The 13,833-nt window shown below is 43.7% G+C and overlaps 1 protein-coding gene across 1 annotated transcript in view; it reads right to left on the reverse strand.

The window, feature by feature from the left end:
* Positions 1-6,457: 6,457 nt before the first annotated feature.
* The window catches only part of trpc7 (transient receptor potential cation channel subfamily C member 7), a 63,383-nt gene continuing 56,007 nt past the window's right edge, over positions 6,458-13,833 (reverse strand). Inside the window, exons 9-11 of the mRNA XM_033029371.1 lie at positions 12,678-12,761; positions 9,591-9,666; positions 6,458-6,749 (exon numbers count right to left, since the gene is read on the reverse strand). Of these exons, the coding sequence (XP_032885262.1) occupies positions 6,610-6,749; positions 9,591-9,666; positions 12,678-12,761 (300 nt within the window). The 3' untranslated portion in view covers positions 6,458-6,609. The remainder of the gene's footprint in view (positions 6,750-9,590; positions 9,667-12,677; positions 12,762-13,833) is intronic.

A 13,833-nucleotide genomic window follows, 5' to 3' on the forward strand; every position in this document is an offset into this window, starting at 1 on the left:
AGCTAAATTAATAGCCCTTCCTTCATTCCATATTGTCTCGAAAATAAGTTTCCAGATGCGTTATCTCCTCGTGTCTGATCATTGCCTGGGAACGCAGCCTTTCCTGTGCCATTCTATGGGGGAAAGCTTGCGTTGGCGAACACAACACAACAACGATAGTTGGGTAGACCCTGCCGCTAGTAGCCCAGCCACGTTGCAGACAAGGGGGGCTTATGATTAGCTTGTGGAGGGGGTAGTACCGCGGTCTGCTCTGATAAGAAATGCCATAAAGGATGGTGTTGGGCCACCTTTCGGTGAGAGTTCAGCCTTCGACCATGTCGCGAACGGTGCCAGGTGATCAAGAACTAAACATCATGTGGTGTGCTCTGATGAGTTTGCGAGGGCGTACGGGTTGACGTGAGTGTGTAGAAATGCCCTGCGGTGCGCGCTGCTGTGTACTCGGGGGTTGCGAGTGCGTTCGGGGATATGCGAGTATATGCGCCTTATTTAGCAGTGTAATCAATTACTGAGTGAATCAAAACTGTTATCTGAATCCAGTGATTTATCGAACACAACATTTGGCGTAGTCGACAGGATTCAGATAACAGCCACAGTCATAAATAATGTTTAAGTTGAAGAAAGCAGTGGAGTCTGAAACTTGTTGGATTCCAGGGTGGGTGGATAATACGGACGGGTTTGCTGGTTTGGCCCAATTCAATTGCTCAGTCCGGGACGCCGATCGACAGGTCCAATGCACAAAACAACAATCCTAATGTTACAATTGGACATAATATATTTGCAGAGTTAAAAGAGAGTGGGTTCCCCGAGGAAAAGGGGAATCACAAAGGAGCATTATGGCTGTAGCTATCAATACTTAAATCTCAACATGAGAATCTTAAACATAAAGAGCAAGAAGTAAAAAACCTGAACGATGAAATTGTTCGCCCTTTGAGTGACAGTTGTCTGCATGTTACTTGGCACTCCTTGCTACCGAACACCTTACGATGGGTGGGATAGTGGTTATGTGGCCTCACTCACCTATTATGCCCTGGGTTAAGTCTGCCAACATCTCCCTTAAGGAAGATGCGCTCCTCTATTGCAAAATGGAAATGGTACATCTCTCATAGGACTGAGAGGCCCCGACCGTGTTAGCCGTCAGCATGAGGAGGTCATGCCCCCCCCTCCCTCCCTCCCCTCCCTTTGTCCGATGACAATACTGACTGTACACCGACTCCTGGGTAGTTGCCGACGGTCTGGCTGTATGGATGACACCGTGGCAGGCCCTGGGGTGGGAGATGCATAGCCTGCACCAGCTAATGTCCGTGTATGGTCCCCCATGGGAAATTCAGTCTGACAATGGGTCCCATTTTACTGGTAACAAAGTACAACTGATAATGGGCAGCTGATAATGTGGTGCAATGGACCATCCACATCCTGTACTATCCGCAAGCAGCAGGGCTGGTAGAGTGCATGAATGGTCTACTAAAAGAGCAGATACGTACACTAACTTCTTCCCACGGGCTCAAGGGGGTGGGCCCTTGTGTTACAGCAAGCAGTAAACAACTTGAGCCAACGACCAGTGGAAGGGGGGACACATCTGGCTGTTGCAGCCGAGCCAGATGACGCCACACTGACGAAAGAACATCAGGAAGATGCCCGGAAGGTGTGGGTTTCGGTCCCCGGCGGGGGACCCCCTCGCAAGGGGGAAGTTATTGCCGCAGCGCAGGGCAATACGCGGTGACTTCTTGTGACCGGGGAGGATAAACCTATATTGTCTACCTTTACAGCACTTAACCAGGCGAGGGTGAGGCTGCTCCGCCCTCTCTCTCCAGAACAACCGCGAGGCGCATCATGTATAGCGGACGATGGTGTGGGCTGATACTTCTGGCAGTGCTGGCTGCTCCACCGCCTGTCTGCACAGAATCACACGCCTATCTCTCGCCCCTGCATGCGTACCTACGTAAACTGAGTGTGAACACTTGATGCACATGTCCAACATCACAGACAATAGGACGACTCTGGGGCGAGTAGAGGCAGGGCAGGCTATCCAAGCCCTGAGTGCCGAAACGGTGGCAATACGAATTGTCGCCTTGCAGAATCGCGTGGCCCTGGGCTTCCAACTAGCCGAGAAAGGGGGGAACTTGTGCCATCATAGGGAGAGGATGCTACACTTGCATGCCAATGACAACGTTACAAACCTGGTGGCCCACATACGACAACAGATTGAGGCCTTGAATAAAGTTGCCTGGTAAACAGTTGCACGATGAGGCCTCGGAGAGCACATGGTGATTGTGGGGGCAGATTATTATGTAATGGATGGTGGCTGGGCTTGTTGTAGTTGGCATAACATTCTGCAATTGTGTGCATCCCTACTGCCATGCGAGGAGTGCCAAGAGGGGTGGTATTGAGTCTGTGGGCCGAATGTAACGGGATTTGGGGTGTAGGGTCAATATGAGGTGAAATTGTGTTCAAAACACCACTGCATGCTTGGGCTGATTAAAGGGGGCCAGTAAATCACGGGGATGTTTGCAAGGCCATTGAGATAAGCTTTGCTTTCACAGGCATCAGAAACTAGCTTGGTGTCTGATAGAACACATAACTAACTCACGCATGAGTAGTTATTGACACATAATTACCTCACATTCATAGAGATATAATTATTATACTGTACTTTTGATTATTATTGTTTGTATACTCAGTAACATGTAGTTAGATGGGCGCTAATGTAGGTTGATGACTCCAAGGGGTGGAGTGTAGTGTAAGGGTTAAACTGACAATTTGAGCTAAAATGTGAAATGGAGTTATCTGTTAAATTAGTAGCCCTTCCTTCATTCCATATTCTCTCAAAAACAAGTTTCCAGATGCGTTATCTCCTCGTGCCTGTGATCATTGCCTGGGAACGCAGCCTTTCCTATGCCATTCTATGGGGGGGGGAGGTTGCGTTGGCGAACACAACACAATAATAGTTGGCTAGACCACCCGCGCCCCCTGCCGCTAGTAGTCCAGACACGTTGCAGACAAGGGGGGCTTATGATTAGATCGGGCAGGGAGTAGTGGCGCGGTTTGCTCTGATAAGAAATGCCATAAAGGATGGTGTTGGGCCACCTTTCAGTGAGAGAAGTTCAGCCTTCGACCATGTCGCGAACGGTGCCAGGCGATCAAGAACGAAACATCATGTGGTGTGCTCTGATGAGTTTGCGAGTGCGTACGGGTTGACGTGAGTGTGTAGAAATGCCCTGCGGTGCGCGCTGCTGTGTACTCGGGGTTTGCGAGTGCGTTCGGGGATATGTGAGTATATGCGCCTTATTTAGCAGTGTAATCAATTACTGAGTGAATCAAAACTGTTATCTGAATCCAGTGATTTATCGATCACAACAGATCCAGTGGAGGGGAGACCCTTTGGTACATGATAGAAACATAGAAAATAGGTGCAGGAGTAGGCCATTCGGCCCTTCGAGCTTGCACCGCCATTCAATATGATCATGGCTGATCATCCAACTCAGTATCATGTACCTGCCTTCTCTCCATACCCACTGATCCCTTTAGCCACAAGGGCCACATCTAACTCCCTCTTAAATATAGCCAATGAACTGGCCTCAACTACCTTCTGTGGCAGAGAATTCCAGAGATTCACCACTCTGTGTGAAAAATGTTTTCCTTATCTCGGTCCTAAAAGATTTCCCCCTTATCCTTAAACTGTGACCCCTTGTTCTGGACTTCCCCAACATCGGGAACAATCTTCCTGCATCTAGTCTGTCCAACCCCTTAAGAATTTTGTAAGTTTCTATAAGATCCCCCCTCAATCTTCTAAATTCTAGCGAGTACAAACCGAGTCTATCCAATCTTTCTTCATATGAAAGTCCTGACATCCCAGGAATCATGATAGTTTCTCTTTGCCTGCTTAAAGGGCCTTGTGATTTTTAGACCTTGTTACTTATTTGCTGCAGGTGCAAAGTTGCAAGACTGGAAGAAAAGCCACCAGCCTTTCCAAAGTAAATGTAATATTAGCATATGTGCATGTTAAAGAGTGATCTGATCTGATATTACATGATCAACCCTCCAGGAATAGCACGATAGGTCTGGTAAATATATTCCTGGATTGCAACTGCGACTCATTTTGCACCTTACATTTTGACCCCATGTAATCGAGGAATGCTAGAGGGAGACGGCAACGACAGTCCCGTGCGAGGAGCAAGGCCGGGAGGAAAGTGAGCCGGGGTCTTACTTCCAGCACCCTCAAGGTCGGCTGTGGGAGGCATCCCAGGGGCACAAAGGTGGCCGGGCAAGAAGAGGAACGTCGGAACGCTGAACAATCCAGGGACTCGCCTGGATCAGGCGCTGCTCCATAAGACCTAGCTCGCAAACCGGACTTTGGAAATGGCGCCAAATCTAGTGACTCAAAAATAATTTCACGGTGCTTTGCACATGTGACAATAAAACATTATTGAACTCCCCTGGACTGCAAACAATGTGATGTGGGAATATTTTGAAACATTGGATATAATTGCTCTCATTTGTAATTTGCTTTACTTGTGGATCAGATGTCTATCTGAATTGTCAAAGAGCAATGTTGAGAGAATACAAAGGGTCCCGAGTCAAATCTTTTCCTGTCCATTGCCTCCCCAGATGCTGCCTGAACCACTGAGTTCCTCCAGAACTTTGTATTATTCTTAAGATCCCAGCATCTGCTGTCTCTGTAATATTGGGTGTGTGTATTCCATGGTTTATTGAGATGAGTGGGTTCTTGTGACATAAATGATTTAAATATTGTAAGTTTAAATATTATAACTCCAAAGGGTCTTCACTCCACTCCACTGGGTCTGATGTGTTCGATAAATGATTTATATATAGATCTTTTTACAGGATTTCTGGGTTTTCACATGCTCTGCACAAAGTGTTCAATGACATCAAAAAATCACTCCAAAGGCTACTTTTATTTTGGTTTAAAAACAATACAATATACAAGAGACTTTCAACATTAACAGTTAAATATTGGTATACTCAAACATTTTGTTAATCTGTGCTAGCTACAGACGACTTTTGTATGTGGCCACAGTTGTAAAGGTTGGCACAGTGTTGCAGCTAATGGAGCTGCTGCCTCACAGCGCCGGAGACCCAGGTTCAATCCTGACCTCGGCGGCTGTCTCTATGCTGTTTACTGCATGGATTTTCTCCAGGTGCTCCACTTTCCACCCACATCCAAAAGAGCCGGGGGTTCAGTGGGTAAATTGCCAACCAAGAGTGTTGGCGAGTGGTGGAATGTGGAGGGAACTGATAGAATGTAGGCAGAATGGGATTAATGTAGGATCAGTGCAAAAGTGTGGTTGATAGTTGCTGCGGACTCTGGTCTGAAAGGCTGTATCTCTTCTGTATCTCTTATGACTCTAAATGTAAAGAAAGGCAGACTTGCTTGTTACTATCTACCCCATTGGAGACCCTCGGACTATCTTTGATCGGACTTTACTGGCTTTATCTTGCATTATCTATGTTACTCCCTTTATCATGTACACTGGATGGCTTGATTGTAATCCGGTATTGTCTTTCCGCTGACTGGTTAGCGCGCAACAAAAACTACACTGTACCTCGGTAAACGTGACAATTAACTAAACTCAGAAATAACAATGTTCCATTTATTTTTTGCGTTCTAAGGAGTGATGTCCTTAAAAAACGTATAAATTAAGAATTAAACAGCTTAAGCAGAATAAAAATAAACTGTGAGACCTCAAATCCAAGTTAATAGTATGACCCAAATAATTATGAAAACCCGAAACAAACTACAAAGGGGGGAGTGTCAGTTATCCTTCTTCTTAATCCAAAACTGAACAAAGTAATAAAGAATAAAATGCAAAGATGTAAGACAAAAAAGTGATTTCATAGCTTGTATTCTGGTATTTACTTTGTTGATGAAAGTTAGTTGGAAGTCTTGATAACATTTTCCATACCACAATCATCCAAAGTGGTTTAAAAAATGAATGGATGTTTTTAATTTGAGAGTTTCATATTTATTAGTATTTTTGGTGTGTTCACAGTGGGATCCAAACCAGGATTGATAGCCTTAAATAGCAAGAAAAGTAATTGATTTTCTACCAGTTTCCAGTAAACCTTAGTATATTCGGAGCATTCAGTTACTCCAGCACTTTGTGTCCTTTTGTGTAAACCAGCATCTGCAGTTCCTTGCCTCTATATATATTAGGGGCACGCTCTTTTTGTGATTTAAAATAAAATGTTGTGACCTATTATGCGACCCGCTGCTACAAGCCCCATGTTTTTCTGGAATGGATACATTTCGGAGCAGGAGACAGTCAGCAGTTATGGAGCAGATACCTACCTGATGTACATGATTACTCATTGCTACTGGGCGCACAATTCAGCTGGAGATACCACAAATACACTCTCCACTTCCTTAGCGCTGATACCATCTCATCCTTCCCTCTTGAAGTTCAACCTATTTTCATTATTTCACTCTTTGCTGTCTTCTAGGAGGCGATCTAATTGGGCACAGCTAAATAAACTGGTTTCAAAAATACCAACGTACAAATTGACCCACTTTGTTGCCTTGTCTCTGACAATTCCTTTTGACCAAAGATCCCATTTCTTTCAAAGTGCACTGCAATAGACGTTCCATTAATTTCAATTATTTTTCATGTTTTTGCCAAATTTGTCACCTAGTTGCTGAATGAGCTGTGCTAGCTCTCCTGTTGCTTGCGACTTTTCCTCCAGGAGTTCGTAGCGAAGACTAGAAATGTCCTGTTTGATCTCCTTAAGTTCTCCTGAAATACAAACAGAACATTAGGATGCTGTTTCTGAAAATGCAGGTATAGCAAAATGTATGAGGTCCATCGTCTTGGAAACATGATGAAATACAGTATATTAATCATTATTTTCTACATCAGTAGAGAAGGTTCAACACTTGTTGTTCATCTCAAGTGAACAACAATAAACAGAACAGTTTTGGAGAGGGTGCAGAAGATGTTTACCACAATGCTGTCTGCATTAGACGGTATATTAACTATGGGTAGAGGTTGGACAAACGTGGATTGTTGGCTCTGGAACATCAGAGGTTGAGGGGAGAACTGATAGAATTATGTTACAGTATGAGTGAATTTAGAATTTAGAAGATTGAGGGGTATAGAAACGTACAAAATTCTTAGGGGGTTGGACAGGCTAGATGCAGGAAGATTGTTCCCGATGTTGGGGAAGTCCAGGACAAGGGGTCACAGTTTAAGGATGAAGGGGAAATCCTTTAGGACCGAGATGAGAAAAACATTTTTCACACAGAGAGTGGTGAGTCTCTGGAACTCTCTGCTACAGAAGGTAGTTGAGGCCAGTTCATTGGCTATATTTAAGAGGGAGTTAGATGTGGCCCTTGTGGCTAAAGGGATCAGAGGGTATGGAGAGAAGGCAGGTACAGGATACTGAGTTGGATGATCAGCCATGATCATATTGAATCGAAGGCTCGAAGGGCCGAATGGCCTACTCCTGCACCTATTTTCTATGTTTCTATGAGAGGCATAGAGAGAGTCAATATTTGGATCCTTTTTCCCCGGGTGGAAAGTCCAAGATTAGAGAGCGTAGCGTTAAATTGAGAGGGTCAACGTTTAAAGGAGATTTGCGAGGCAATTTCTTACACAGGGGTCTGGAACCTGCTCCCAGGGATGGTGGTGGAGGTAGATACAAGAGTGGTGTTTAAGGGAGTTTTTTAGATATGCACTTGGATATGGAGGCAAAAGAGATTACTGTAATTTGGCATCATGTTCCACATGGACATTGTGGGCCGAAGGGCCTGTTTCTGTATTGTATCATTCTTGTATTGTTCAAATGTACTGCCATGTGAAAGCAGACACAATATTGACATTTAATAGGCATTTAGACAGGTACAATACATGAATAGGCAAGGAATAGAGAGAAATGAATCATTTGGAGGGTTAGATTAATTTGGCATCACAATTAGCACAGATATCATGGACCTAAGGGCCTCTTCTTGTTCTGTTCAATTTTCGAAGGCTGGAAAGCTCTATGTTTCATCATGGCACAAAAATAGGTCATTTGTCCCACTGAATCCATGTCAATAGTTTCATGTGCAATCCATTTAGTCCCAATGTCTGGCTGTAACCCTGTAGTCCTGTTTTTTTCCCCCCTGTGTGACTGTCCAAGTCATTTCTATCACTCCTATGTGGAGTAAGATCATGACCTCTTTCTGTATTAAAAAGACCATTCTCTGTCATATTCTCCTTTAGACCCTGACTAAAATCCTAAACCGGCATCTCCCTGTCCTTGTAAAATCTGTTAATGGCAACAGCTATTTTTTCTCTACCGTGTACATATTTATTATATCTGTCCTCAAATCACCTCTGCTCCAACAACCGCAGCATCTCCATCTGGTAGCTGAACCATTATGGTTGTCCTGCACATCTCAATTTAACCGTGCTCTTTTGTACTTGCATAATCTTAAAAGGAAACTTAGAATAGATATATGATATGCATTTGACCATTTCGGCTCCATTTATTCCAGGAAGGATGTGCAAGTGGCAGTAACAGTTGCAAAAAGCTTGGCAGTGCACTCAAGAGTCAAATAATTATCCTATAGAGCTTGACGTTCACAAAAATAGTAAATTGTTATATTTTCCAATTGCTTTCTACTGGGGGTAGTTATTGAACAGAATTGAACCTCGCCAATTGTCTAAGTCCAAACATTCAGGTGCCCATTTATAACTCCCTTTAAGCCTAGAGTCGCAAAAGGAAGCCATCCAGCCCATCATGTGTAGGAATGACCTGTAGATGCTGGTATAAACCGAAGATAGATACCAAAGATAAAGCTGGAGTAACTCAGCAGATCAGGCAGCATCTCTGGAGAGAAGGAATGTGCATAGTTTCGAGTCGAGACCCTTCTCTCCAGAGATGCTGCCTGTCCCACTGAGTTATTTTTGTGTCTATATTCAGCCCATCATGTCAGCTCGTTATGGAGTAATCCAGTTAGTTCCATTCATGCTGTGGCCCTGCATATTATATCTGCTCTAGTGTGTGGCCAATACTCTTTCAAATGTCCTAATTGAAACTTCTTCCATCATCATCACTGTCATCAAATTTTGAGCTTTAGTTTTGCTAACCTGCCTTATAGAAGGTACAGCATGAGAACAGGCCTTTCAGTCCACAATGATCTGTGCTGAACATGATGCCAAGACCATGTCTTATCTACCTACATAATCCATATCCTTTCCCTGTATATCCATATGCATATCCACCAGTCTCTTAAATGCCACTATCGTACCTGCCTGAACATCCCCAAAGCACGTTCTGCACTTAATATGATGCATGATTAATTTTTAAATTAAAATTAAATTGTGGATGTGAGCTTCAATGGCAGAGTTCATTGAACTGGGTGCAGAGGCAACCACATATATTCTCTGGGTTTTGATTCGTATCAGATTGGGCAAAGACTGTTGGGAACCAATTCCCCAAGTGGCTATAATGAACAATCCAGTGGACACTCAGTCACCACTATTGAGATTGATAATAAATTAAAAAAATCATAGAGTATTTTAACATCTTTACATCAGCAGTCAAGACATCTGACTACTATTCCAATAAACTAACCACCATAGCATACTTGCCTTCATTAACTTCATCATTTTCTCTATCAACCTGTGCTTTCAGCACATATCGCTTTATTAACCGCTTCATAATTCTCTGAAAAGCATTAAAACAAAATGTAGTTAATTTCTTATGCTGTACAGTTCTATGTCCTGCATCATATGGAAAGGCATCCATAGCTCAATGAAAGTTTATGACATTTTGAACACAAATATATGTTATTCTTGATGTATACTCATTTAAAACTCCTGTAATGCTAATCTACATTCTTTGTTTACAATTTAAAGCTGGGTTATTTGCTAGCTATATCACTCAGCGAATCTTATACAAGACAACTTATTCCAAACCCTAGACAAGATCCTTTCTGCAAATATCATATCATTCACCAACAAGGCCCTTCATAAAATAAAGTTCAAAGCAACAATTTTGTTGGTGCAGTAACTCAGAATGAGGCGCAGGTTTGATTCCAGCTAAACTGAGAATATGAAAATAATTTCAGACCAACTGTACAACTTTCCTGCCAAACACAGTTGATTAACCAAAGAGTTAACTTCACCCGTCCATTCCCCCACACATCCAAAATGTCACCCATCCTTTTTCTCCAGAGATGCTGCCTAACCCATGAGTTACTCCAACACTTAATGTCTATCGTGGTAACTTAAATCAATTAAAAAAAATACACACATAGAGTGATAAAGTGTGGAAACAGGCTCTTCGGCCCAACTTGCCCACATTGGCCAACATGTTCCAGCTACACTAGTCCCACCTGCCTGCATTTGGACAATATCCCTCCAAACCTGTCCTATCCATATACCTGTCTAATGGCTTCTTAAACGTTGGGATAGACCCTGCCTCAACTACCTCCTCTGGCAGCTTGTTCCATACACCCACCGCCCTTTATGTGGAAAAAGTTACCCCTCAGATTCCTATTAAAACACAGTTGGAAAATGTATATTATGTAATGGGAAGTATCTTTTGAATTTGGGCAAAGAAAATGAAAGCTTCTGGAGAAACTGACCTGTTGGAGCAGATATGAGGGTGCTTTTTTACTGTTTAAGTAGGCAGCGAAAATGGGGTAGAAAATCTCTCCCATTTCCCACCCACGATACCCTCAGCCACAATGAGTAACAATCTAACAATCTTCAGAATCAAGTATTTTCCAACTGTAATAAGCAATTTAGTGAAGAGATCACGTCGCATTTTGGGGGAGAAACAGACCTGAAGATAATTAGTTTCATTGGTGCATTTGGGTCACATTAAATATTTTCATTTTATTATCATTGATTCTGTGGCAGACCAAGGAGAGACTTCTCTATCCTATATTATGATAGGAGAATGTCCTGGAGAATACTTCCTACAATATTTATTTTTCAAGCATTTGGTGACCTGCCGAGTCGACAAAATTGAGACACTGCTCGTCTTTTTAGGCTGACCTCAATGCCCTGAGTTTTGTTGGGAGTCACTGGCTGGGCATGGAGGAGACATTGGTGGTATCCTCACATAACTGCAGAGCCTATGTCAGTGCAGTAATCAAATAATGTCATTGTAAGATGCAGATGAAAGCACTCTCGTCTTTTGTGAGTCAAAGTGGTGAATTCATGCTTCACTGCCACGCTTAATTGTACAATATTAGATTCAAGATTCAATTTAAGATTCAATTTAATTGTCACATGTACCAATTAAGGTGCAGTGAAATTTGAGTTACCATACAGCCATAGTAAGTGAGAAAAACAACAATACACACAGCCACGTAAAATAAAATTTAACATAAACATCCACCACAGCGGAATCCACATTCCTCACTGTGATGGAAGTCAATAAAGTTCAGTCATCTTCCTCCTTTGTTCACCTGTGGTCGGGGCTGAACCCTCCACACTTGCCATTGCCGACGGTCCGCTGTTCAAGCCCTCTCGTCGGGATGATCGAAACTCCGGCGTCCCGAGTCGGCTGCTTCTTACTGGAGACCGTTGCTTCACAATGTTAAAGTCCAGAGGCCCCGCGATCCTCAGCAAAAGATCCCCGGCTCCGCGATGGTAAGTCCGCGCCGCGCCTGCGGCTTGAAGCTCCGGGCCGGTCGCCAGGGAAGGCCGCACCACTCCACGTTGTAGGCCGCAGGGGGGACGGAGATGCGACACGGAGAAAAATCGCATCTCCGTCGAGGTAAGTGACTGGAAAAAGTTTCCCCCGATCCCCCCCCCCCGCACCCCCCACACGAAACATACCAAGAGACATGAAAACAAACATTCAAGACATACCTAAAATAATAAAAACAGAGAAGGGATGAGACCACAATTATGGGCGCCACCCAGACATTTTGACGCCATACTGAGAGTGTGCCTTCTTGTCAGGACTGCTGTACTTTTAATGAGACACTAAACCAAGATCCCCCTCAGTGGGATGGTAACGATCCTACAGTGGGAAGTTTTCTCTCCCTTTACCTTAGCCAATATTCCTCAAGATCATAACAAAACAAATTAATCCGTCGTTCAACGGAGTACAATTTGTAGAATCTTATTTTGCCGTAGGATTTTGTCTGCAAACCATTACTCAAAAGTAATCGTGTTTATGAAACCCTTTTGGGGCAATGTGTTAATATAATATGGCATTAAATAAATGCAAGCTTCTTGTAAAATATCAGGATAAACTGATTATAGAAATATTCATGCAAGATCATTGTATTTAATTATTCATTTTTTTGTTTGAAATGCCAATGACCATGCATTGGTTGTGTTTAATTAATTCAATATGATTGATTTTTTATATCTTGCAATCACTACATCTTGCACATTGAATTATATGTAAGCCAGCCGAACGTCTCCCTCTTGAGGTATGTACAAGCAACTTAACATAACTGACGGAGTGGGTGGGTCAATGGAATTGACCCATTGAGCCAGTGGGTTCAATGGGTCAGAGGAGGTGGTGGTAAAGAAACAATTAGACAGGTACATGGACAGGACAAGTTTGGAAGGATTTGGGCCAAACGCAGGCAGGTGGGACTATTGTAGATGGGACATGTTGGTGGGTGTGGGCAAGTTGGGCCATAGAGCCTGTTTCCACACTGTATGATTATGATTGAGACTACAATGCAATTTACACAGTTAACTAACCTGATATCTTGTTGGATTGCTGATCGGCTTTTTCAGACCACGTCCCTCGGCATGTCCAGGGTTCGATTGATAATGTTGACCTGGCTGGAACAAAATCAAATGTAGATTTATTTTGTAATAAAGACACGCTGTTTACAAAACCAACATGGCTCTTCAAAAATTTCATGTTACTTTTTTGCATATCTTTTAGGACAAAGGACAAAGGACATTTATTGGACACATCGGTTGGAAGCTGCATACTAAATCTCGTTGCACTGATGTGCAATGACAATAAAAGATATTATTATTATTATTATTATTATTGTCACATACACCAAGTGAAATTTGAGTTATCATGCAGCAGACAAACAAGATAAACACAACACTATAGAATTTAACATAAAACTTAAAAAACATCCCCCCACAGCGGAATCAATGTTTCCCACTGTGAGGGAAGGCAACAAAGTTCAGTCCACTTCCTCTATGTTCACCCGTGGTCGGGGCCTATTGAGGCCTCCGCAGTCGCCGCAAACAGTGGCCCGATGTTTCAGGCCCTCTCGCCGGAATGATGGAACTCCGGGGTCGGAAGAATACTCTCAGCGGCTTGGAGTTCTGAATCGGCTGCTTCCTACCGGAGACCGCGGTTCCCGAAGTCCACAGGCCGAGCTGGGCGGAGCTCCAACACTGGCGACCTCAGCGAAAGATCCCAGGCCTCCGTGGTGTTTAAAGTCAGCGCCGCCCGTGGCTGGAAACTCCGCAAACCACAGCTCCACGGTGTTAAAGACGGCCGTCCCAGCACTCTGGAGCTCCAACACGGCGACTCTAGTAAGGCATCGCCCGCTCCGCGATGGTACCTCAGTGCTGCTGAAGCTGAAGCTCTGGCCGATCTCCGGCAGGAAAGGCCTCGCCAATCCTGATGGTAGGCCACGAGGATGCGGCTCAGAGGGAAAACACATCCTCGACCAGGTAGTTTCTCCCCCCTCCCCACCCCCCACACAAAAAGACTAAAAGACCTCCAAAACAAAAACTTTTGACAAACTAAAACTAAAAAAAAGGATGAAAGGATGAACAGCTGCAGGCGAGGCTGCCACACTCGATTGTACCACCACTCGGAACTACCATTATTCATTTAGGTCAGAATGTCACAAGTGATAGAAGCAGAATTGGGCCATTCGGC

Source organism: Amblyraja radiata, chromosome 11, assembly GCF_010909765.2.
Source record: "Amblyraja radiata isolate CabotCenter1 chromosome 11, sAmbRad1.1.pri, whole genome shotgun sequence".
Taxonomy (NCBI): domain Eukaryota; kingdom Metazoa; phylum Chordata; class Chondrichthyes; order Rajiformes; family Rajidae; genus Amblyraja; species Amblyraja radiata.